The sequence below is a fragment of the Camarhynchus parvulus genome, chromosome 7 (genome assembly GCF_901933205.1).
Source record: "Camarhynchus parvulus chromosome 7, STF_HiC, whole genome shotgun sequence".
Taxonomy (NCBI): Eukaryota; Metazoa; Chordata; class Aves; order Passeriformes; family Thraupidae; genus Camarhynchus; species Camarhynchus parvulus.
The window spans coordinates 31,462,480-31,487,639 of NC_044577.1; the positions used below are offsets into that span (position 1 = coordinate 31,462,480).

At 39.5% G+C, this 25,160-nt stretch overlaps 1 protein-coding gene across 12 annotated transcripts in view; it reads left to right on the top strand.

Annotated features, from left to right (window-relative positions):
* Positions 1–25,160, top strand: part of R3HDM1 (R3H domain containing 1) — a 79,753-nt gene that overhangs the window by 20,528 nt on the left and 34,065 nt on the right. For 9 of the 12 annotated variants that reach the window (XM_030952261.1, XM_030952260.1, XM_030952254.1 and 6 more), the window contains exons 2-7: positions 7,743–7,951; positions 8,796–9,006; positions 16,141–16,182; positions 16,630–16,719; positions 22,005–22,119; positions 24,215–24,293. In XM_030952261.1, coding sequence (XP_030808121.1) covers positions 8,836–9,006; positions 16,141–16,182; positions 16,630–16,719; positions 22,005–22,119; positions 24,215–24,293 — 497 coding nt within the window. In that variant the 5' untranslated portion in view covers positions 7,743–7,951; positions 8,796–8,835. The remainder of the gene's footprint in view (positions 1–7,742; positions 7,952–8,795; positions 9,007–16,140; positions 16,183–16,629; positions 16,720–22,004; positions 22,120–24,214; positions 24,294–25,160) is intronic. The other 3 variants (XM_030952259.1, XM_030952264.1, XM_030952255.1) reach the window with 2 other exon arrangements.

Here is a 25,160-nt window from a genome sequence, read left to right on the forward strand (position 1 = left end):
ACTGCATCATCTGGGGACTTGTAGATGGCATGACTTTGTTTGATCTTATGCGTTTTCTATGGAGTGTTTTGAGTAGCCAGATGATTTTTTTACATCATCTGAACTTAAAATATTTATGTTTTCTTACTTCTGGACTGTTTCTAATATACCAAAATTAACCAATGCTGAGCTTAAAAGATTCTTGAAGATACCTTTGGTTAGTTTACAACCGGGTAATATAAAACATGTTTCCAATTTTTTTTTGTTTAAAAATCTTTTAAAGCAACTGTAAACAGCTCAGGCTATATTTTATTGTGCTATAAAACCTCTGACCTTTATCAAGCATCGACATCCTCATAAAGAGAAAACCAAGTATTTTTCCCCAAACTATTGATTTCCAATTGACACCAAAAATGCATATTGTTGCTCTTATTCCATTTTAAGGCCTTGACACTAGAAATGAGGCTTCAGAGAATGATGTAATAACAGATGATTCTTCCGTTTTGAAGGATTGTTTTTAACAAGACAACTGTTGCTATTTGATCGTTGAAAACAGGTAGATAGTTTCGATTTGGCCCTGTGATCTGAATGACTTTGACTTAAAGGTATTTTAAATAGATACATACAGATAAATATTAAACAGATTATGTGGTGATGCAGACTTTTGTGCTATGTGTGCATTTCCTGGCATTGTTGGAAGCTTTCTAAAGGCATAGTTAAAAGTGAATGAAAAATTTGTGCGGAAAAAAAAAAGTGCAAGATGTCAAAAGGGGCTGATAAAGGATGATGGGTGACCATGCAATATGAACAAGGTGAGGGAGAGCAAGGGCAAGTTTAGGGATTGCTCAAAGGAAAAAAAGGCTGGAAGATGTGGGAGGGTGCTGGTGTGGGCACATGGACACAGAATTTTCTGAATATCAGCCCTAGAGATGGCTCAAGAGCTGGGAGGAGTTTTTCTGCTGTCAGTTGGGTTTCTCTGAATGATGAAAGCTAAGCCAACAAAGTGTTCGTCAGCATAGTTGTTTCTACAGAGCTTTTGCTGGTACAGCAATGTCATGTGAGAAGGGCATTCATTTTTCCCCTCCCAAGCCAACAGAACTATGCTAGCAAAAACTGAAGATATGTCATGCTGTATTTCATAAGCATTTCTAAATGGTTCTTTCCTCATGCCTTTGGACAGGCGTGTTCTTTGGGGGACGAGAGGCTTAGCCATTCAACAGATGGATTTTCCACTAACCTAATGCTCTGCTCTCTCTGAGGTATGGCATTTTGGAAAGGTTAATGCTCTAATAGTGTTCAAGCTGAAATGGCTTTTGTCTGCCAAGGTATGTTACCCTGTGCAGATGCTTGCCAGGAGACAATTATATAAAAAATAGTGTTCAGTGAACTGTTTTGAAGTCTGTCTGGGAAATTTTTTTTTCTTCACTTTCTAAAGCTACAAAAAAAAAAAAAGTGAGAATAGATCCTAATTGAGCTACAACTTTAAATAGTGTATAAACCATTTAAGATTATTTTTGTTACCTTAATGGGGGTGGCCTAGCCACAGAGCTGTGTTTTATAATAACAGTATGTGAATGTTTGCCAGGCTGGTTTTCATCCACCACAGATTGTTCAATGCTAGAACTGTTACTTCATCAGAAACCCTGCAACTTGGACTTCCATTGTTCTTCATGTTGGGTAGCTGCTCTAGTCAAAACAAGGACTGTAGTGGGATTTCTTTTTCCTTAGGTAGTATCCTAGGATGTTCAACCTCCTTCTTTTCTAAATGGTGAAAAGAACAGTGCTGTAGTCTGCCAAATTTAACAGTGAGCTGGAAGCACCTTATAAGAATCCCTTTGTCATGTTCCACTGTAGCAAGAGCTACATCCAGAGAACTGTTTCATTTTCCAGGAGGAAACCAAAGGTGTTTACTTCCTTTGATGTACCTGGCTCTGATCACTTGTATCAAAGGTGAAGTGCAGGAAGGGAGCTAGGAGGAATGACAGTGCTTTGTGCAGAATGGAGCAGCTGAGCCTCCTGGGGACCAGAGCACTCTGAAGAAGCACTGGGTAGTGACAGAGTTTTTTCAGGGTACATTTCAAGTTTTATTTTTTGAGTTTATGGATAACAAATGTCAACAAACTGCTGATTTCCACAGGTATTTGGATACTGCAGTTTCCTGTCAATATGTAGAATAAAAGACTGCTCTAGTCTTGCTTGTCATTAAATATCTTATTCTCATTTATGCAGCTACATTCCTGAAGGAATTATCTTGTTATTCTTTGTCACTGTCAGCTCAGTGTTTCTATTGCATTCAAGAATGAACTCACAGGAGAAGGTGAGCAGGATTAAAGAGCCTTAGAGTATTGCTCAGAATTTAAAATATAAAAGGAGGGGGAGGGATAGTTGCTAATAATACACCTTGGCTTCTCACATGCCTATTCCTGGGAAAGGTGTCCTCTTTAACAGCCTGTCAACTGTCTTATGAGCAGTGGTGGTGTCCTATCTGAGGCCCTGAGTGAACAAGAAGGGCACTATGTTGCTCTGTAAGAGAGGCTGTAGCATGCAAAATGTCCCAGTAAAGAAAAGAAGGTATTTAAGAAGACTGGGGGCAAGTTTCAGGTTTTGTTTCTAATGTTGTCCAAATGGCACCCTGTGTGCTGAGGTGTTTGTATGTGTGGAGTGGGTGTTTGACAGGTGCTTTAAGGCTGTCTCTGCCTTTCCCTCCTCTCTCCAGGCTGTGCCAGTGAGGGGAGGTGGGGGGGTGGTGCCCTGGTCCAGGGGTGCCCAGCCCTGCCCTGGGGCAGGCAGTGCCAGTGCCTGTGAGCTCAGGGAGGGAGTGCAAACCTGGGCTCTGCTGCTGCTGGAGCAGCACCTTTGACAGAGAGGCAGCACAGGAAACAGGAGAGCAGATCACTGCTGTAAAACTGCAGCAAGATGCACTAGAGCAAGACCTGGGATAGCCTTTTATTGGGTTCACTTTTGGGGGATTTTCCTTCCAAATTGGAGGAAACTTTGTCGAGAAAGTCTGCAAATGGCTTCTGGTGCATTTGGTTCTATTTCTGTCCAGTTAATTTTTTAATGATGTCTACACTTGGTAGTAGGACATAACGTGCACAGTGAGATGCATTCAGTCCCTAATTAATTTTGGAGGAGGTAGAATAGCTGCACATTATACTTTTGTATTCTGATTTATTATACTCTTCCTTTGAAAATCTGATTACTAAGTACCTTGGTAAATTGAATCAAATAAGAAGTATCTTCTAATACTAATGGAGTAAATAGCATTTAGTTGTTAACTGATTCATGTAGAACTTCAAAATCTGTGTAAATAGCATCATCAAGAAAAGCATAAATCTTTGATTTAAGTGTATTTAAATCATTGCAGCATGGATTCACTTGTGTAGCATTTTCCAGTAAACAAAACTAGGGAATCTTTTAGATTCATGCTTCAGAAGTGGACCAGTTTCTCATTTGTTTGTTTCTAATAGTTGTTTTAATTAAGATCAGACCTGCACAATATCAGAGTTCAATAGGCAGGCCAGGACTCTTTGCTCCCTAGCTGGTCATTTAATGGGTCTCAAACTTTAGCCATGACATGCAGAAAGCAGGAGTGTGTTGTCTTTTCTGGAAACAGGGAACAGCTGTCTCTGCATAATTCCAGTTTATATTTCTGATAATTGTACAAAGGTGCTTTGAATTTTCCGTTAAATGCATGGCAGTCTTAGTACAGCTGCTACATTTTTACAGGTGCTGGGTAGTATATTTTAACAACTTGGGCCACTGAGGCACAAGTTACTAGGGAGAGCAAAATTGCAGACCCTAGCATATGGCTCCTGGATCATCCATGAGCACAGCCTGGTGTGTTTGTGGGCAGGAGAATTGTTGCTCCCTCTGGAATCCTCCCTTGCTCTCCAAGTCAGGATTTTCAAGGTTATGTGGAGTTGCTTTTGTTTGTTTTTTCTCCTTTCCTCTCCTTCATCACCTTGGGCACTTTTCTTCAGTCCTTTTCCCACCTCTGCCTTAACAGAAGTTTCCCAGGGGGAACTAATTTGTTCCAAATATAGATGTTTGCCAGGTTGTCCACCTTTTGTCTCAGGATTCATCTCCAGGCTCTCAGCTACTAGATAATAACATTAATCTGCACCTTCTTGTTGCTTTATTTGAGTTGGGCTGGTGATGTTGAGTTCTAGTCACAGGAACCCTGAGGTTATGATGTTAATATAGGTTTATTTATATAATTGATGTGAAAAGCAGCAGGAAAAAGCACTTGTTGTTCAGGTCTCTTATATGAATCTTCAAAAATCTGTTTTCCTAGGAAAGGTCCTGACTTTTCTCAAAAAAAAATTTAAGCACTTCCACATCCAAGAAAGGTTTATACTACTGTTATGTCAGGGGTAAGGCAAAACTTTTCCCACAAAGTTTGGAAGGTTCATCCATTGGTCCTTCCACTTGAAGGAGGGAGTTGTGTACAAATTTGCTGGGGAAGTTGTGGGAAGAGGCCAGTGTTGGTGGGTTGCAGGAATTCTGTTGATTTATCTATTAACAGAAGCTTGTTTAAGAAATAAATTTTCACTTTACCTTTCCATGTTCCTTTTTCACATTACCTTTCCAAAGTGTGTCCACTTTGCATGTTGAACATAGACTTTTTTTTTTCCACCCCCCCACCCTTCTAATCCTATTTTCTGCCCTGAATTTGATTGATACAAGTTATTTTAATTACAATCATTCCTGGGGTCTTTTGACAACAATGTTATCAATAATTAAAGAAAAAAAATCACCTTCTTTTACTGTCTCTTTGGAAGAAAAAGAATTAATTTCTTCTGTCATGGGCAGTGCAAAGCTTCCTATCTCCATCTACACTGCCAACAAGGAGCTGGAACTCTTGATGCCTCTTAGAGAAATTGGATTAAGTGGAGTAGATCCTAGATCCTCTTCCCAGAAATATCTCTGCTCATTACCAGTCAGTTTAGTGGGTTTATATATGGTAATTTTAATGTCAGAACACAAAATAAGGGACCCAGTGGTTTTTCCTGTATCAAGATTCAGGAGGCTGCCATCATAAAACTCAGGAATGACTTTGCTTGATCTGTTGGAGTTTTTCATGACTTATCCTCTAGATTATGCAAAAGAAAGCGGTAAGAGCACAGCACTGACTGATTTTCTGATCTGCTGACTGCAAAGCTCATGTCTGTGCAGTACTGGACATCATCTCAGAGCTGATAATAACAGTTTTCCCTCTGAAAGGGAGAGTAGCTGCATAGACAAAGTGGTGACCACTTCTTGGAAAGAGGATTACCAGATTTTAGGATGAATATTGGGGTAAAATGTTGCTGATGTGATGAAGAAGAAGGTACAATTCACTTCTGAGTATTTAGATGGGGACAGAAATCCTGAGGGTGAAGAACATAGGTATGACATTTATCCTCCACTCTTACATGCAAGTCTTTTACTTCCTGTCTGCTAAAGTAGGTGTCTGTTTTTGTCACCTATAAAAGATACTAGAATTGGTAGATTTTCTTTCATGAGACATGTTGTGAGCTGTTTGAGCTTTTAGTCGCAAACCCAGGTAATGCTCTGCCCCTAATATTCAGTTCTTTCAACTGTTTAGATAATTTTAGGGCAGAACCTCATTTGTGTTCCTCCTATTAAAATCTGCAAATACTATGTTGGTCTGCATTGCAATCCAGTGTAAAGCCAGTGCTGGGATTTTGTTTCAATTAATCAGTTTGCTTGCCAGACCCTATTTTCTCACCAAAAAACAGAGCAACTCCTAAGGACTGCCTTCCTGCTTTTTTTTTTCCTTTTACCTGTCCTACATAGGACACAAGAAATTAACATCCAAGTGTATGGGAAGGTGAAAGAGGTGGGATTAGTAAGGATGGGCTGTGGTTTGCTCCCCCACTCAATCTACAACACATAAAATTCCTTAAATCTTTTTTTAATCCAGTCTGTGGAAGTTTAGAAACTAGAAGCAGATTATCTCAGCTATGAAAATTTGCTGAATTAGAGGAAACTTCAGGGATGGAATGTTATTCAAGTACTTAAACTCACAGGTGTGGATCACAAACACAAGGTTGCATTACCAATCTCAATGAATCTATGACTGGTATTACTGAAAATAATCAGGCAAGCAAAGATTAATCTTTCTATTCTGTGTGCTTTGCTGCTAGTGTGAAGCACAGGGTTTGGCATTTACTCATAGATGCACATATGGTGATTCCAGTTGACTCAAAATAGTTCCATTCTTTGAACCCAAAGTTGAGATACTTTTTGTGTGAATTGGAGCTCCACAGCTTTTCCTCAGTCCTATCTCTTTGACAGTAGGATGCATAGCACCAAATCTGCAGGCTTTAAATCTATCTGCAGGGAAAAATCTGTTCAGAACAAGTTACAAACTAATTTGCACTTAGTTTGTCATAGGAAATACAAGGACTTTTCTTGTGCATCAGTTTCCTGGATTGACCTAGGCAATTTGCAGGCTGTGTTTTGGTAACTGAGTATGCTGTTATGTGTTTTTAAAATGATGTTGCAAATGGACAGGAGCTCTTAGTGTGTTTGATAGAATCAAAGAAAAACTTGATGTTGATTATCGTTACTGTTTTGTGATTTGTGTAGGGAGTAGTAATTAAATTACACTTACTTTGCAGTATTATATTTGCAACTGGACATAAATGTTTTGGGTTTTGTTTTGCTGTCTTCAGCCTGTAATATTTTTTAACATTTATCTAAATACTGTACAAATCATATGTCAGTCAACAAAGTGAAACAGCATCTCTATTCAAGTTTTGTTTACTGTAAAGGTTCTGAGCTTCTTAATAAATTTTATATCAGCATCTGGATTGTCTCAAAAAAACACCTCAACAACCAACAATTCTGGATATCCTTTGTTGCATTTTTGCATCTTTTTATTTCCAGTTTTTTCTTTCATCTGTAATCCTTTCCCCTCCATTAGATTCAGTAAATAGGATCTCTTACAGGCCTAAACCATAGCCCATCTTTTATCTTTCTTTTCTGTGCTTTGCAGTAAATTTCAGAACTCCAGATGTCTGTAGTAGCTCATCTCTCACCAAACTGTGTTTCTTCAGCTCTGGAGCAGAGGTTGTAGCCAGGCTTTAATCTCTCCTGCGAGGGAGCAGGAGGAGCTGGGCCACCACCAGGTGTTCTCAGGGCTCCACTGCCTCTGTTCCTGGAGCTCTGGCCTGGCCTTCAAATGCTTCCCTGGGGCTGGTGCTGCTATTTGTTTCTCAACTCTGAAAAAGAGGGAAGATGGAAACTCATCAGTTTTGCAAAAATGTGTAAATCCTCATTCCAGGGCAGTTATTTTCTTGAATAAAGTAAAGCCATCTTCTGTGATTGCAGTTGCCCAAAATAGGGCTTATGGGTTGTGCTCATAGATTATTAACTCCAACAAAGAGAGAAACTGTTCTGCTGACAGCCATTTGTGAGTTTCGTGGCCTGTTACTCCTCCACACCTGCTGGGCTGCATATTTCTGACTCTTTGGGAAGATACCTGCTTGTTTATAGAAACAGAGTTTCAGGAATGCCAACAAAATATTTATTATGACTACTTGTTAACTCTGTAATGCAGAAATGTCTTGGACATCCAATGAAACTGTTACTGCTGCTAGATAGAGCAAGCAGGATGGATATGACAAATGCTGATTTCTTCTTTGTTTTTTCTTTTCTTAAAATGACTGTTTCAGCTTTTAGGTGTTGTTATGTTCCATCTCCCCTTCCACAGCAAATAAAAGTATAATGCATTTCCTTTGTTGATTTTTCAGGCATTCAAAAGGGATGTTCTTGCTGATTCAAGACCAAACAGTTCTGTCCAGGACTCTACACTGGGGATAAGGACATGGGACTCCTCCTGCCAGATTCCAGCTGGTTCATCACAACTGACATCTTGGCTGACAACTGTGAAAAGGATCTTCGGATTATTCGATTTTATTTTTGTGGGAGACCACAATCCCCAAACTCTAGGACATATCAGGTACTAAATCAAACACTCAGCTTTTCCATAACACTATTAGGATTGTTATTTGTTTCTTATGAGGAGTTTAGGCATTCAGATCTTACTCTTTTTTCCTTGTAGGAAATGGAAAATCCTTGCTTTTACGTCTTGCAGTAGCTGAGTAATGACAAGGAGTTGTGTTTCTTATTTCCTATGGAAAATTTGGGGTTTAATTATTTGTTATCTTTATATAGCATTTAAAATTATTATTATAAATTGTAATTGCTGATCGTGGTTATTATCCTAATTACTAAATTGTTTGTTTCTTTCTTCTTTGTTGTTTTTGAGAGAATGCTTAATTTTATTAAGACTAGTTTTGCTACAGTTTGTAGTAAGATAATTCCTACATTCAGAACTTGTCCAGTCAACAAGGAAACTTTAAAAGTTCATGAAATTTATGAATGTTTGCACACTTGGGGTGTTATGATTCATCTATTTACTTCCAACCCTTTCAAGATAAATCTATATGTGATTTTCTTTTCCTTTGAGAAAATCTTGCCTTGTTTCTGTTGGAGCCTACTTTGATTTGGAATATCTGAATGTTCAGGTGTTTATTTTTAAAATGTGGAAGAGAAAATCTCTGAGCGTTATCCAAGAGTGTAGCTCTCAATTCTTGTTTGTGTGGATGTCTGCTGTTACAGACCACTGATAAAAGTGGTTAAAAAGAGATCATTCCTTCTAATACAAGACAGAAGAAAGTGTCATAGCAGAGGGGGGGATCCTTTTTGCAAAATCGTGTTTATTTTGGGTAGCTGTTTAGGTATGGGTGGCTTTTAAATTAATTTAAAATTACTCAATAATTAACTTTTTCTTTGTCCTAAAGGTTCCATATTTCTTGTAGAATTTTAAAATAACCTTTTCTAATGAGGATGTCTGATATTCTTACTGTAAAACATGAAACTGATGCAATGAAGGGTTCAGAAGCTGAATTTAAAGATACAGACCCAGTTGAAAACCTAAAAAAATCAGGAAGTGAGGAAGAGATTCAAGTGGAAAAGGATGAAAATTGTCCTGATAACAAAAACAATATGCCGGTAAGAAGCTATTCACTTTATTCTTCACTAGTATATCATGTTAAATAACTCTGTGTCTTGTTGTTCTCCGTTCTCTTGATCCTCTTATATGTTTCTTTGGTACAGTGAGGAAAACTTTGTTGGTTTTAGGGAAGCAAATATGATGATTATTGCTTCCTCTCTCCTCCTTTCCCCACTTCTCTGTTTATACTCATGTAAATATGACTCAGTCATTTTTAATTCTGTGAAGTAGAGGAGTGGTTTTGCTGGGAACCAGACAATTTGCCCATGTTTGTGTTTCCCTGAGTGCATATGTGAAGTCTTTCATTGTAGCAGAGCAAGGAACAAACTTGGGCTGGCTTTTGCTGCTGCTGAATCCTGACAGAGTTTGGAGCTGGGCTGTGTGTGCTGTGTTGCTGCTTGGACATGGTGCTGCAGCTCAGCCAGGCAGGGGTGGCCAGCCCAGGGCTTTTGAGCTGTTGCACTTTACAGGTGGCTCAGGTGTGGATTTTCCAGCAGAGCTGTTCAGCATAAGGCTGAAGTAATCAGCTGTAGGTAATCCAAATCCCCAGGAGCCAGAGGGATCCAGAGCTCCTGAGGCCAGCAGATCTGGCTGCTGCCCCAGCCACTTGCAGAATGAGCTGAGGAGCATCATCCTGCCTTGGTGGGCAGCAGATACTCCCTGCACCTTCTCCTCTCTGATCTTCACTGCTTGACAGCTTTTGCAGGTGACTTTTAGGTAGGAAAGCTGAGGCACTTCCTTGTACACACACTGAAAAGCTGAGGTATATAAATGGATGGCTTCTGGAAGAGGGAGAAGTGAAGTACCTGTAAGGAAGTTGTGGCATCACGTTTCAAGTGAGAAGGAGGCGCAGCAAATAGTGTGAAAATACCTTGTGTCAATGGAGAACACACTGATAAGGAAGGGTTAGGAATTTGTGGTAGCACATTTAATCTAATGTGAGATTTAGGTGTGGGACAAGAGAGCTCACTCCAGGCTGAGGCTGCCCACCTGGTCACTGAGGGCTGTCAGCAGCTCACATGAGGGGAGGAGTTCAGGAAAGCAACTGAAAATTTCTGACACAACCTACAAAACAGGCCAGATTTGTAAAAGTAAGCACAGAAGCTTGTGTTTGGCAAAAACTATTGTTGTCTATAGGAATTTTGTGTCTGTGGGTTAATACTAAGCATTTTTTTAATAAAAATCCTGATTGGGATCTGAGGGGTCTCTTGTGGGTTGCAAAAACAGGACAGTAGCTTATTAGATTCTTGTTATTGAGATTTGAGTAAAAGGTTCTTTGGGGAGTAGTTTTGTTCAAGACTAACAATTCAATATTCCACTGAGTAAAGTAAGCTTTATCTGCTGTGTTAAATTGCTTCCAGATAAATCTTGTAGACCACTGCAATAACAATAGTTTTACACTTTAATATCTGCTGGCTTTATTAAGGCTGGCATCAGTGTAAATAGATAATTTTATGGAAAAAATAAATCCTTGAAATGAAATATTTCTCCTGTAACATGAGAAATAACTGCTACTGAAAAGCTGGGAGATATTATAGCTGAGCTGGTATTTTCTTTAATTAATGGAATATTTTAGTACTGAGCCTTAAAAATTAATCTACGGTTTAGTTATTTTCATGCAGTTCAGTAATTTGGAAAAATCTCATTCACATTTTCTCATTTAACAAATTTTAGTGTGGAAATTTCGATGAGACTCAAGTGGCAAGTAAGAAATAAGCCTTCCTGCAAACAACTGCTGCTGTCTCCTCAGAGTGCAGAGGAATGAACCTGGCAGTGCTGCCAGGGGCTGTGGGCTGGCAGGGGGTTCATTGCTTGGCTGGGAGCTTGTTCAGGAGCAAGAGGTGGTGGCTGAGGTGATTATCTCACATCCACAAAATGGACTGGGCACTGGGTGGTGAAGGCTGGTGGATAGAAACAGCTCTGTTGTCAGTGCATTTAGTGTGGTGTCCTGCAGTCTCCATCAGAATTAGAACATTGATGTTACATGAGCAGTTAATTCAAAACTGAGGCTGAGGATGCAGATTTCCAGAGTGGCAGGAAGACAGACAGTTACCAAATGGAACCTGGCTGCTGTGAGCAAGCCCCTTGCAACAACTGAAACAGCAGAAGTTAATGTCAGTTGTGCTGTGGAGGCTGCCAGTGCAAATATATATGTCTCATGTTTGAGGATCTCCCATTTAAAGCATGTTTTATGCTAAAATACAAAACAAAAATCTGAGGTTGTCCATAGTCAAAAAAACCTTGTGGAACACTAGCAGTGAGCAAGTTTTTAACTAATGGATGGTTAAACAGTTTGATGAAATTTCAGTGGGCATAGTACTTGTCATTAAGTGCAGGTTAAATGTTATTGTGTGGTGGGAAAAAGAGCAAAGGATTTGCTGACAAATGTTAGGAAAGATTATCAGAAATTTACTGGAATTTGTTGTATACTTCTGTTTACTAATTGAGAGCTTCAGAGGATGGGTTGGGTGTGGAGGTTGTGTGGGGGTTGGGTTGGCTCTCCTCCCTGGTGGCAGAATAGGTTTGGTACCTACTGACAAACTACAGTCACATTCCTCAGTACAGGTATCACTTCATTTTTGAGTTCTTTACAGCCAAGGAAAAAACAGGCTGCGATTTTTCCTCTGTCTGAACTTGACATTCCATCAATGGAATGCTCTATGATAAATTTAATGCTCAATTTATTGAGTAGGTCATCTAACCATGTCCCATCATCAACTTTGGTCTTAGCTACACCTTCTTTCCATTGCTGTGTGCTCTTATGAATAGATTCTGAATGATCAGATAGGTTCATGCAGCACATACCATCGTGGGCCATTGAATTCAGGCATGTTTCTGGAACAGCACAGTTCAGAAACTGATAGTTATATTTTGAAATGTAACTGTAATTGTAAATTCCAGATTATTTGGAGGTTGTGCATTAATAACTGATTGGCTGCTGTGTCTGCTTTGGAGGTACAATGTGAATGAGGAAAATACCTAATTACAGTACATGGCCAGCACTCCCAATTTCTTTAAGCAGTGCAAAAGTAGAGATACTGATACAGAGAACATTTCTAAACTGGCATATTTGCAGTGAGGTTCAAGTGTCATTTAAATGGCACTGGAGACAAGAGGCTCTGTTATGAAAAGTACTTTTGCAGAAGTCATGTGCACATCAGCACTATGGTGGATTTTATGATCAAAAGGGTTTTGGTTCACCAGTCACTTGTCTCCTACCTGTTCATCTTACCCAGGCCAGGTGCCAACCAATGAATTCAGAATTCAGGGAATACAGGGTCTGTGTTGCCTGTGTCTCTGGGTGGTGAGACAGGCAGTGTCATCCACTGTAAGGACAAAGCTGCAGGAAATACTGACAACAAATTAAAGATGCTGGATTTATCCTGCAAGATAGTCCCTTATGTTTTTTATTAGAAAGACTTCTGTTTTAAAACCCAAAAAAGCCTCATGGCATGAGTGCAGGGTTGTACCTATACTGTATGATAAAGGCAAGGCAAATGTTGTGTTAAGTGAGTATAATTCTGATTCTGTTTTATGCTAATGAAGCAGATATCCTTGTCCTTTGGGGTAATTAGATAATTTTTTTTACTTAGCAACTTGACATCTCTCTTCCTGCAAGTATCTTCCTTCCGTACTAACACAAACCTTGAGCTTCCCTCTCTGTTTCACAGCTGAAGTTCTCTGAAGTCTTTTTTTGCCTCTTCCCCAGCTGTTTTGGTCTTGCCAGGATTTACCTGTCTTTGTCTTCAAAATGTGGGATGTAATACTTTTCAATAGATAAATGATTGGGCAGATTCTCTTATTCTTGAGCTGCCTCCATGTCCAAGGGTGAAACAATTTTTCCATCAGTCATCCTCTACTGTGTCATGGAAAATTGCTGTCACTGCTCACTAATGCAGGACAGCCAGTAACCATGGACCACACTGTTCTTTCCCTCAGCATTCCAAAACTATCCATGGTTCTTGGGACTGCAGCACTTGACTGGATTTAAAAGCGAGACCTAATTTTGCAGAAAGGTAAAAAACTGAATGTCCTTAGAGCACTCTTTGTTGAGGTTTATCGTGTTGTGCCTCTCCTCAGAAATGCCCAAATGGTACTTCAGAAATAAAACCTCTTCTCACAAAACCTTTCACACGTCTGAGTTTGCCATCTTGTGCCTGACCTGTTTTTATCCAGCTTGTTTAGACAGCACAGTGATGATAGAGGAAGGCATGTAACAGCTCCAGATCTTTACTTTGCATTTAGTATATGTGAGCTGGTGAGGTACTTAGGAAAAAATAAAGTAGGCAAATACTCCTACTGAAAACCTGGTTATTTATATGTTTTTGACAAAGGCTGTCTTACTTCCCTTTTTATTTTGCAGTTGGAAATGTAGCATAGTAGCTGGTCTTAAAAGTTGTGTTGGTGGGGTTTTATCAAAGGCAAGAACCTAATCATTATTTTCATTATGCAATTATTTGGAATACTTGCTTTTAAACACTGTCTTGAAATCCTGCCCATAATGGCTATAAATAGGGCTTTCATTAACACAGTGTTTTCTTAAGGCAGTGAAAGTCTTTGAGAGCTGCAAATATAAAGAAATTGCCTAATTTGCACTCACCAAGGATTGCATATTCTAAATGAGCTAGAAATTATTTTTCACAAATGGGGAACATAAAGATGTTCTGTAGGAGCAAAACTTCATAAATGTAGAGAAATTAGGAAAGAGATAAAATTAATGAGCCTGAAAAGAGAGAAAATGTGCACTAACAGCTACAGTGTGCATTGGCTACCTGCTGTCCTGGAATTCCAGTGTAAGTGGTGTCATCCTCTGTCACTTTTGTCCAAGAAAGGAATAATTGGATTGTACCCACCCATCTCCAAGCTCTGAGAGGGCAGTTGCTGGTGGTGTCAGAGGAATTTGGAGTTTGTACTTCCAGGCCAGACCTTGCACCATTGGGCTGTGCTCACCTGAGCTGTCCCTGCAGCCTGGCCCCACCAGCTTTGTTCCTGTGCTTCTCACCTGATGTGTGTGTGGTGCTAACCGCTCACAGTCACTGCTGGGTCTTGGGGACTGGGGATTTGGGTTTGGACATCCTTAAAGTCACAAAGGGAAGCCAGGAGTCCACATCTATCACAGGAGTGTTGGCCAGGGCACTTATTTCTAGATGAGAAGTTTGAATATGATGGGTGGAGTTAGACTTGTCTCATCTGTGAAGGAAAACCTCCCTCTTACAGTGGCCCTCCAGCTCTCCCCAGTGTTATTGGTGTTTAGTCCCAGCAACCATTTCTTCCTCTTTTTTTTTTAATCACTCTTATAAATAACTGAAATATGTGTGACTTATCTAATTAGTGAGCGGTAGCTCAAGGTCCTGTATAACTGGGTTGAATTCCCTCTTGTGCCCTATCAAATCTGAATCTGGGGTGTTTGCTTCCATACATTATTTTGGCTTGTGTACTGGCTTCAAAGCTTGCAAAATTTTGCAAAAGATAATTGCCTGAGTATGGATTCTTTTGCTTCTCCACTGACAGTCCTGATGTGACTTTAAATTTGCACAACTTGATTTGAACACACCTAAGCTGATTGAGGCTGGACTAATTGATAGGAGCTTGGGAAATCATCCAGTTTTTGAAATTTAGTAGCTTGAAACTTTGTCGGGGATATGCAGTGCTAGCTTTCAGAATGCAAGGAATGCTTTCAGAGGAGATCATGAAAATGAAAACATATTTTGCACGTAACAGAAAAACTCAAAGTCTCTGTGTGGTTCCAGGTATGGAAACAGTAAAACTCAGAGTCTGAATGGTTCCAGGTATGAAAGAATTTGAACTGTCTCTGCTGCTCAAAATCTCAGCAAGCTTCCTTTAAAAAGCTGGTGGTGCGTTGTTAGTTTTCAGTGCAGCTATTTAAAATTCTGTTACATAGTGAAATGAGCTCCCCTTCTGCTGCTCTTCAGCAAAGCTGGTGCAACATCCAAAATAGACATGGGATTTGAGGAAAATGAGAGAAAAATCAGTTCTGCCTTTACATGGTAGAGATCTTGCTGTAGGTGAGGTTTCTTTTTAGTGATGTTGTATGCCCTGCTAAGAAGTTCAGGTACTTGAGAGACATCTCCTGTGAGCGAAGGCAAGGAGAGCTGCATTTATGGAGTTTTCCAGTGGAGTTTCTATTCAGTTTCCTTTTTAAAGGAGGAAATATTGTCCATCAAACAACATTTGAAATTGCATTACTGATGTTAATTTCTCCTTACAAATATTAGGCCTGTGTTCACTAAAACCTGTTCTGTTAAAAGCTTGTCTATTCATCAGTTTTAGTTCTCCAGGGAAACCAGTACTTAAATTATGTGATGTCACTCTGAATGTTTCTATTCTTGTGCTGTTGGCACTGAGGGTTGAGTTAGTTTTAACTATGCAGTTAACCAATCATTAAATGCTTTTGTTGATTCAAATGTACCTTTCAGCTGTGCATACTGTAGTAAAAGCCTGGTAATTTTTTTTAAGGATCAATTATAATAGAAGAAGGACTTTGGGAGGAAAAAGCAAATTATTGCATAATAAGTTACTAAAATGGCTCTGGGAGGAGAAAACACATATTAATTCATAGTAAATTACTAAATGAAAAAAGGAAAAAAACAGTAGCCCATTTTAAAACATACTTGTATAGGTCCCAAGATGAAAGAAAAAAATCCCACGTGTTTTAAGCTGCTTATGATAGGTTATCATCAGTTATCCGTTCCCTTAGTAGAGGCAATGCTTTCCTTTTTTTTAATATAATTTTTCTAGGAAGGTTTCAGGAGTAGGAAGAAAATTTATAAAAACCATGTCACATTGCCAAGGAAATTAGGAAACAGGAATTGAAAGTGTAGCTGAGAGCTGGCTGAGAGAGTAAACTGCTTGGATGCCACTGAACATGGATAATGCTTGGTTCCTGTAAAAGTGCTCTGGTATCTATTGTTGATAAATGAAGAAGGGAAATCAAGGACAAGCCTGATGAAAGCGGGAGAGCTCTAAATCCGCCAGCCCAAAGCACCTGCTGTTCCTTTCCCAGATCTGCCCGTGTCGGTGCTAACTGTCAAAGCTTTCTCTTGTACAGCCTGTGCATTAACAAACTTGTGCCATGAGCTAATGTAACCCTTCTCTGTTGTGCCTGTCGCCAGCGGCCAGCGCAGTCCTTTGCACAGACGGCCAAAAGGTCCAAGGTACGGTAGCCCGGCGTGCTGGCATGCAAAGGGAGCCCTTCATGCTTGGTGCAGCTTCGTTACTTTGTGGGAAGTGCCTTTAGTTTTATTTTTTGGCATTGTAGCTTTGTTTTATTCTGTTGGGTTTTTGTCTTGCCTAGTTGTTTGCTTTTGTGATTTGCCTTTATATTTTTGGTGGCTTTTTATTGTTACGGAGAGAAACACTTTCCCAATATTTTATTTACTTTTCTTTAGATGTGCTCTATTGTGCTGGTAGTGCCTTCAAAAGCTGCAATTGCTTGGGTATTTTCATTCTAAAGGGAATTATTTATTCTATTGAAAACATGAAAAATGCTGTTTTCAGCCATTTTGTTTTTCATATAATGAATGAAAAAAAATAACGGCTTATGGTATATTTATATTATCTTTTATAAGCCATAGATTTTAATTTTACATACTTTCCTTTAGTCAAACACAAAGTTAAAGTTAGTTCGGAGCCTTGCTGTATGTGAAGAATATCCACCACCTCCCACAGCTGAAATATCCCAGGACCTCCAGGTAAAAATCACCTTACTGAAGTTTCTGGAACAATTTCAAGTAACTTCTTGTTCAAAAGAAAGTCTGTTGGGTATTCTTTAAATATGTGGATACCATCTGGTTTTAATTTTTTTTTTTTACTACTGATCTAATAGAGGTGATGATATCAGGTGCAGAATTTGCTGCTTTTTTTTTTTCTGAGCTATACTAGTTGATATCTGTGGGCAGAAAGAGGGGGTTTGTCAGTTCTTTTAACTCTAACTTGTTAGTCCAACAGTGCACTTGAGGGACTCTTAAACTGCTTAAGTGCTGTCTGCAGTTAGTAAGACAGAAACATTGTGATTAGCATGCAGCCTAATTTATTGTCTTTGTACATTTTGAAAATGGAAACAGTTGTGATTTCTGGTGTGTTGTAACTGAATTTCTGCATATTAGTCCCAATTGCTGGTAGCTCTGTAATACATGCCTGAGGTATATCTGAATTAATCTATTAAAATTATAGAACACACTTACAGAAATTCCTACATGCTGAACAAAAGATGTAAAATTACTTTAGAGAATTTAAACAAAATCCGTGTTTCCTAGCTTTACTTCCATACCACTCTGTATTTTCGGAGCAAAACCCTGCTGCTGGCTTTAGTTCTGTGCATGAGTGAGGCCCATCAAAATGCTGGGTTTGTTCATGCCTATCAAAACAGAAATGGGCCTTTGCTGTTATTGAAAAGCTTCTAAACTGTGCTTTTGTGAAAAGTCTCCCTTTGGTTAAGAAGGAAGCAGTAGAAAGCAGGATGTGAGGGGTTTTTTTCTGGAGAGGTGGTAATTCAATTCTGAGGAAAGATGGACATTGAGAGCTCATGTAGGTTTTTGTCAAGCTAATTAAAATTTTTTGAGACTGAAACAGTAGGTTTGGACAGAAATCCTCCAGGTTTGCGGGGGTTTTGTTCCTTTGGAAAAATAGAAAAATAGTATTTTTGTAGGCTTTTACTAATATACCAGAATTTGAAGTGTTGACTAGAGGAATTCAGAAACTGAGCCTGCTACCATGATGAAAATCTAAGTCATAGTTTGGAATCGGTTGCAGAGTAAAGGATTAAAAACCAAGAGAAGAGTTATTGATGTTTACAATGATTTACAGTGCTTTTGTAATGTTGTTTCCTGTAAGATAACAAAACAGACTGAGAGATCTGGTCAAGCTGAGTTGTTCAGTCTGAAGCAGTGGAGTTTGTCAGTCACTGTAGCAAATTACAAGAAACCTGATTTGGTGGACTGATCATGAGTGGTATATTTCCAACATAAGAGGCATTAGGATTTTCCAACCTCTAGCACCTCAGAAGACCATTTGTTGAATGGTTTAAAATCAGACATTTATAAGGTGGTGTTTGTGGCCAAGTCCTCTGGGAATCTGTCCCTAGCTCTGTGCTGCCAGGTGGCCCTTGAAAGGAATCCTTGCAGCAGCAGAAGGATGTCAAGGCTGGTTCTGCAGAATAAATTGGATTGTGTGATAATGTAAGTTTGTACAAAAGGAATACCAGAAAGCAGATTGCCTTAAGAACAAAATTAGAGTTAGCTGTGAGTTTTCTTTGGAAGCAGTAATGTAGAAGAAATGGCTTATGAATCCCAATAGCTGTGCAGAGAATGATTGCAAGAACAAATTTAGTTCTTCCCTGGAGGGTGGAGAAATGTGTTGGAGAGTTAGAAGAGGGAATCTGTTACAAGTTCTGATGCTGGAGTGGAATCCTGTGGGGCACAGGTCTCCCATGGGTCTCCCTCTCTGTAACAACTCACACAGGCAATTTCTTCACCCATTTTGCCTCCTTTCCCAACCTATCTTTGGGAAAGCATGGGAGAGCTCTTCATATGTGCCAATCAGCTGCTGCAATTGGGACTAATATGCCTCCAGCCCATACTCTGAAGCATTAATTGTGCCTGGAATGTGTGGGAGGTCCAGTGGCTTGGAGAAGGAAGAGCCTGCCTTGCACAGGTGTCTCTGCAACAGGAGAATCACCTCTGATGCTCCCCTTCCTGGAAGAATCACTGCTTTGTTGTATCTCTGATTGCAACTAAAAAGTGGCTTCCAGTTTAATTTTAAGACACAAGACAGATTAAATTCAGGACAACGTTGCTGCTGATATTTGAAGAATCACAATTTTCAATTATTAGAAAGTGATAGGATGAAAAATATATGCACTTTACTAGGTAGTGGTGTGAGTTTGGGGATAACTCCATGCTCTTGTCTGTGACTGTTCATGAGTCACCCCTTCACACCAGCAGCTCCAGCAGGGTGAAATTCCTGATGCAGGTGGGTGCAGGAGGCACTTAGCAAGGCACCACTGGCTGCTTCTCCTCAGGCGGCTGTGATGGAAGAGGGTGACAGACCAAAGAATTTGTCTCAAGCAGATGAATTTGTTTTCTGATCTATGTTTCTATTTTCAATTGCAACATGAAGGAAGATACTGCTTCTTCCTGAGAAACCTAGATAAGAGCCTTGCATATTTTTGATACTTGTTAAAAAGCACTGGCAGCCCTTTACTAAAAGGTACTGTGAAAGTATGAGCTTACAAATGTATTGTGAGAGGAAGAACATAACTGTGATATGTTTGATCTTTTGTCTTTGTAACACTAACTATATTCTCTTGCCATCATTTGTGTAAACATCAGGTTGTTCTGACTATTTTCCAGTACAAAGTACAAGCACTAGCAAAGGGTGATCCAGTTCAGCCCTTTCTAAGGAAGAGCTGTTTTCATATGAATGACAGTAGTTATTATGAGTAACAAGTAAATAAATCTTCAAAAGGTTGAACTTTCTAAGCAAAGTAAAATAGCCCAATGGAGAGGGAGTGGGAGGAGAAGGCAAGGGGATGTAACGTTAGTTTCTATTGACTTGTGTTGTTTTTTCTGGTAGAAAGCCCAGCTTCAGCATGCAGGCCTTTGAGATATATTCTTACCTTTTCCCAAATGTGTTAAGCTGGCAGGATTTATCAGGTTTTGTTGGTTTGGGACATTTTCGTGTTTGTTCAACTTTTTCTTGTTTAATCCAAATTGGGTGACAGTTTTCTCTTCTAAAATGAGAGCTTGGGACGGGTAATCAGAGTTAGGGCAAGGAGTCTGTTCAGTCCAAATGCCAGCAGAGGCCTGCTGCAAACAGGGTGGGATTAAGAGAGTTTTATAGGGGAAGAGAAGTTAAAAGATTTTTCAGCAGCTTTCCAGTCAAGTAGGTCATATTTAATTAGATGCTACAGTTTTTATAGCATGAAATCACAAGAAAGTGCCCTTTGGTACCCAGTTCTGGTGTATCACACTTTGAAGTAGAGCTGGTGGTAGTAGCAGAACTGGCTGTTCAGATGGTGATTCCTTTTTTTAGCTCTTGTTGGGGAAGGAAGTATGAAAATGATTACTTGCTGAGATCCTTTGACTAAACTATTGCTGTCTGCATTACTTGGAATGAGTTTAGAAGTTGCAGTCACTTTTCTAGTGAAGAAACATCAGACTGTGAAAATTTCCTCAATTTACTGATAGTTTTGTAGAGTATTATTGTAACATGGAGGATTACACATTGGTGAATCCAAGTCAGGAAAAATTTCTTAATAGGACAGAAATATTTCTTTCTCAAATAAAGGTTACACAGCTACTTGGTGAATGGTGAATGTAGAGCATTTTGTAGTGACAAATCAATTGCTCATTTTAATTACCCACAGGTTTATGAGGCAAGGACTCCTTAAGGTTTGTAGCTAAGTGAATTCTCAAGACAGGAAAGAATCAGATGAGAGAGTTCCTTGCTGGTGACTTGCTGCTATTTATCAGATGTGCTTGTAGATCCCATCCAAAGCTGAGGTAGCTTCATTGACACTGAGTTGTTGTTTAGTGGGTGTTCATAAATTAAGAAGTTTAATTGGAACATTTATTGTGTGGAAAAGTCATAATGAAAGGGAGAGCTGGTAAAACTCTCAGTGATTCTTTCCCTCATTGGAAGAAGTTGTGGCCCCAGATCTGCAGATGGGAGCTTGTGTTGGGCAAAGCCCAGGTGGTGCAGGGCTCCCCCTGTGCCGGCACAGGCAGGAGTGGCTGCGGGCTGGGCACGTGAACAGCTCCAGCCTGGTGGATCCTGGCTAAATTTAACTCTGGCTGCATTCCACGGCTGAGATCAAGGCTGTGCAATGACACAAGAGCAGAGCTTAGAGCAAGAGCCTGGATGTGGGTAAGAAGGGGCTTGAGGGAAGAGTGAGGACTTGTGTGGGAAAGGATTAAGGTGCAGGGCAGAAGAGGGACAGGCAGGAGTGCGTGAGGGGCAGTTCTCTGGATTGGGAAGGATTGGATGTTGTCAGGAATGTGCAGGTGACAGCATGGACTCAGCAGGCATCTGGGGGAGCAGAACTGTCATTTGAGGGACTTAGAACCAGACTCCCCTGTCACCTTTTGACAGGACTTGGCCACTGCTCCCGTGGGAGTCCTTCAGGCACGGTGACTCCATTGCTCCCAAACTCCTCAGCTCTGGCTGCCTGTAGTGTGTTGGTCCTCCACTGACAACCTCCTGAAACAGTAAAGGGGCATGAAAAACAAACTGCAGCCTTGCACTGTTCAGGGTATTTAGGGGACCATTATGTCACTAATTTCAGAGGGAAACTTTTTGCTGTATTTGAGAAACAGGTTTTATAATAGTTCACCTACTGGTATAAAACCACGGATTTTGAGGTGATTGCACACAAAGCTACTCTATCAAAATACACAGGAAGTTATGAAACTAAGCCTTGATGACAGGTCTGCAAACTTTGCCTTGATATATTGTACTGTAAATATTTCCCCTTTTTGTGGATCTGGAAATGCTGGTCTTAGATAGATAGAAATTTTTGTTTTGTTGTTTTTCTTAGTATGAACCAAATCAAAACCTGAAACAAGCTTTTACAGTAAAGAACTGTGAAGAATGGGGAGGAAAAAAGCATTGTGGATGAGACATTACTTAAAAATATAGAGGCAGTATAAAATTTATACATCTGAAAAAACAGAATATTTTCTTACACATATGGAATAAGATACTTCAAATTCATTTTGCAATAGCATTCAGGGCCTGGAAGTGTGCGTAAATTCTAAAATGTCTGTGATCTTTTCTATGCCTTCTCTGTACACTCTGATTTACTGATAAATAATTTCATTGTGTGGTAACATGGAGCACATGTGGAATCAGAAAGAATATGTAAACAATTTTTTTTGTTGTTGCTTCATTATTTTGCAGGTAATATAGTACAGAACAGTTCTCCTGCAGGTATTGTTTGAAATAATTTGTGTGGTGACTGATTTTTACTCTTTGACAGGAGACAATTCAGATCCAGTTGTCACAGTCTTTTGAAAAAGAAGAAAAACCTGCAAAAGATGAATCAGAAAAGGAAAAATCCAGTGATAAACTGTCCAGAAAAATGTTATCAAGAGGTTTGCTCTCTCTCCTTGTGTTATTCAATATACTGTATAGATAAAGAACATATGAAAATACAGTTCTGCTTCCAGGTCTTCATTGCATAAACATTGCATTATTTTTTAAAATTTTATTTGCAAATGCAGCAAATAGATCAGACACCTTTGAGCTAGAGGAGGAATTGGTCCCCAAGGAAGGAGAGCTTTAGAGACTTCATCAAACACTCCAGCAAATGCTTTTCCTTTCTGTCCTGTCTGATTGTGCAGAGCAGCATATAAAACCAGCTGTTTTCTCAGTTGTGTCCAAGTGTTCTTTAAGCTGACTTTACGAGTCAGTGGAAGCTCCTGTCTTGTTCCTGGGCTTTGTTATAACAGGACTTGTGAAACTGAAGTGAGAGTGGCACAGCTCCCTTTGTACTTTTTCTGATCCTCATTCACCAGGTGTCTGTGTTCTCCTTTGTTTATTTTACTTCTGATAGTATCTGGAATTTTTTCAGTAAAGTTTGGGAGTAAGGGTAGAACTACATAAATAGAAAGGACAAGTATTATGTTTTCACTTAAATATTCCTGCCTTCTGGATTAAAGTTACAGTCTGTGTGCTGAAAATCTATGGGTGTTAATCTGAAAGAGAGCTGTGAAATCAATGACATAAACTATCAGTTTATGTCCATGCTGCCTGATGCCTCCTACAGGAGTTTATGCATTTAAGTTGGCAAATAATTTTTCAGCTCTTCCTTTAAATATCCAGAATGTTTACCTAAATACCTTAGATCAGACAGAGTATAGGAAATAGCTTTAGAGTTGGAATTCTTTTTGAGACAAGTGGCACTTGTCCAACTCATGTCCTGCAATTCCAGAAGGTATTCCTCATGTGGAATTTCTGTGCAGCTTGTCCCAGCTGGCAACCAGGTATTTGTGAAATAAAAAGCACTGGGATGGAGAACTTACTTTACATTTATAAATCTCAGTCTTTGAAATGATGCCTTAAACACCACCCCCAAATACCCAACAGGTAATGATGGGGGGTTGAGAGCAAAGTGATAAAATGCCTGTGGTAGAGGTGGCTGTTCTGAATTCAACCACTCTCTCCTCTAAAGGTTAATTACTTCCCAATATAGGATATGCCAAAACAGAAAATTAGGGAATTTTAGCATCAGTTCTAGTAATTATCACTAAATCATTGCTCACTTGCAAATTAGAAAAATTGAAGTAAATTATTACTGAATCTTAACATTTTTACCAGGAATAGCCTTTTTTGCCTTCTCTTCAGAATCAAAAGTAATTGCAAACCATAAATGTTCAGACTTGGTTGGTTTGCATTACACTCTCTGGGCAGCTGCAAGAGATGGGACCTGGACATAAGTTTGAGTTGTGTCTAAGTTGAGACTAGTTTAACACATAAGTAGTTCTTGGAAGACACCTAGTTCCAAAAATACTGTTCCAGCACCTGTTGGTTTGAATCCTAGCACCTAGAACTCAAAGTTGCTTATGTAGGGGAAGATGTGGGGTTAAATCGTTCCTTTCAAGGACAGATTTAGGGGATAGTATGTAACTGAATACTTTCCTTCACTGAAACTGGAAAGGAGGGGGAAGATTGAGACTACTTTTGGAAACATCTAAACATGATGTTGTGCAAAGCCCAACAGAACAAGGATTTTTAGTAATGCAAAGCACCACCTTGTGAAGGTTAAACTGTTACATTCTGAATTACAAAATTTCTTTGGGCAACATCCAGTGGTTGAGTAGATGGGCTGCTGCTGCTCCACAGATGTGTACACGCACTGCAGTGTGGGATAGTGAGAAAATGTGGCAGGCTGATGGAAATCAGGTCTCTCAAGGTGATTACCTGCTTCACAACATACAGCCAGTTATTATGAATAGTGGTGTTGTTGAAGCTTCTGCATTACCCCTGATTTAGGGGATAGTGGGTGGTTGTGGGTTTTCTGTTTTGTTTTTGACTTGTGGGCCTTTCTCCTGGAGACTGGAAGCATTTAATTTTGGCAATAAAGTACTTAATGGTTATATAGTAGTGATCCATACATAGTTTGTTCAGCAATAATTGGAAAACAGCTTCTTCAGAGTATAATTTTGCTCTCTTCCCCCTTACTCTTAGATTCCAGCCAGGAGTATACAGATTCCACTGGTATAGATCTTCATGAATTTTTAGTAAATACATTAAAAAACAATCCCAGGTAAGAATCAATAATGTCAACTTTCTTTGTTTTTCTTTCTTGTTGCCTGAGGCATCACACTACCTGGGTTTTTTTTTTTTGTTTGTGGTTTTATTTTTCCCCCTCTTAAATGTCTAACTCTCCATGTCAGTTATTCAGGGTGAGATTCTGTTGCACAGACTGTCTGAAACACCACTGTAATTGGTTTGCTTTTTGAGCAGTGGTTCAGGACATTGAAGTGGTTTAAATGCTTTTAATGCTTAATATGCAAATGATGTGTTCAGTCTATGTGCAATTCTCTCCCCGAATGGGCTTCAGGACATTGTCTCTAAACCTTGTACTGTCTTGGCACCTGCTTGTTAGAGACCAAACTGCCTTCTCTGACCCTAATCTGTCTTGCACTGAATTTATAGATAAAGGCATTTTTTAAAGCTGTACCATATAACTATAGTTAGAGATTTTCATTCTGCACGTGAGAAACCAAATCTGACCTAATCCAAGTCCATCATTTGTCAGCAACAGAGCTGAGCTGGTTCTGTTGCTCTGAGGTTTGCAGTCTGTCCCTGTCTTGTTTGTTCTTTCCCTCACTGGGGTTTTGTGCTGGCTTTGTGGCTGTAGTGCAAGGCAAGGAATTAACTTGGTGCCATTGTGCTCTGCCACAAAAGCTGTTTCACTGCTATTTGTTATTCATTAATATTATAGGTAGGACTTCCAATGTGATCATTTATTTGGATTCCATTTTATTCAGAATAAATGTGACACGAGCCATCATATGGCCATAGCCATAGTCCTGCAGAGTAAAATCAGAAAGCACAGACCTCTGTGAGACTTAGTAGGTGGTTCCTGTTTGAAGCCATGAAGCATCCCAGTGGAAACAAGGAATTGTAA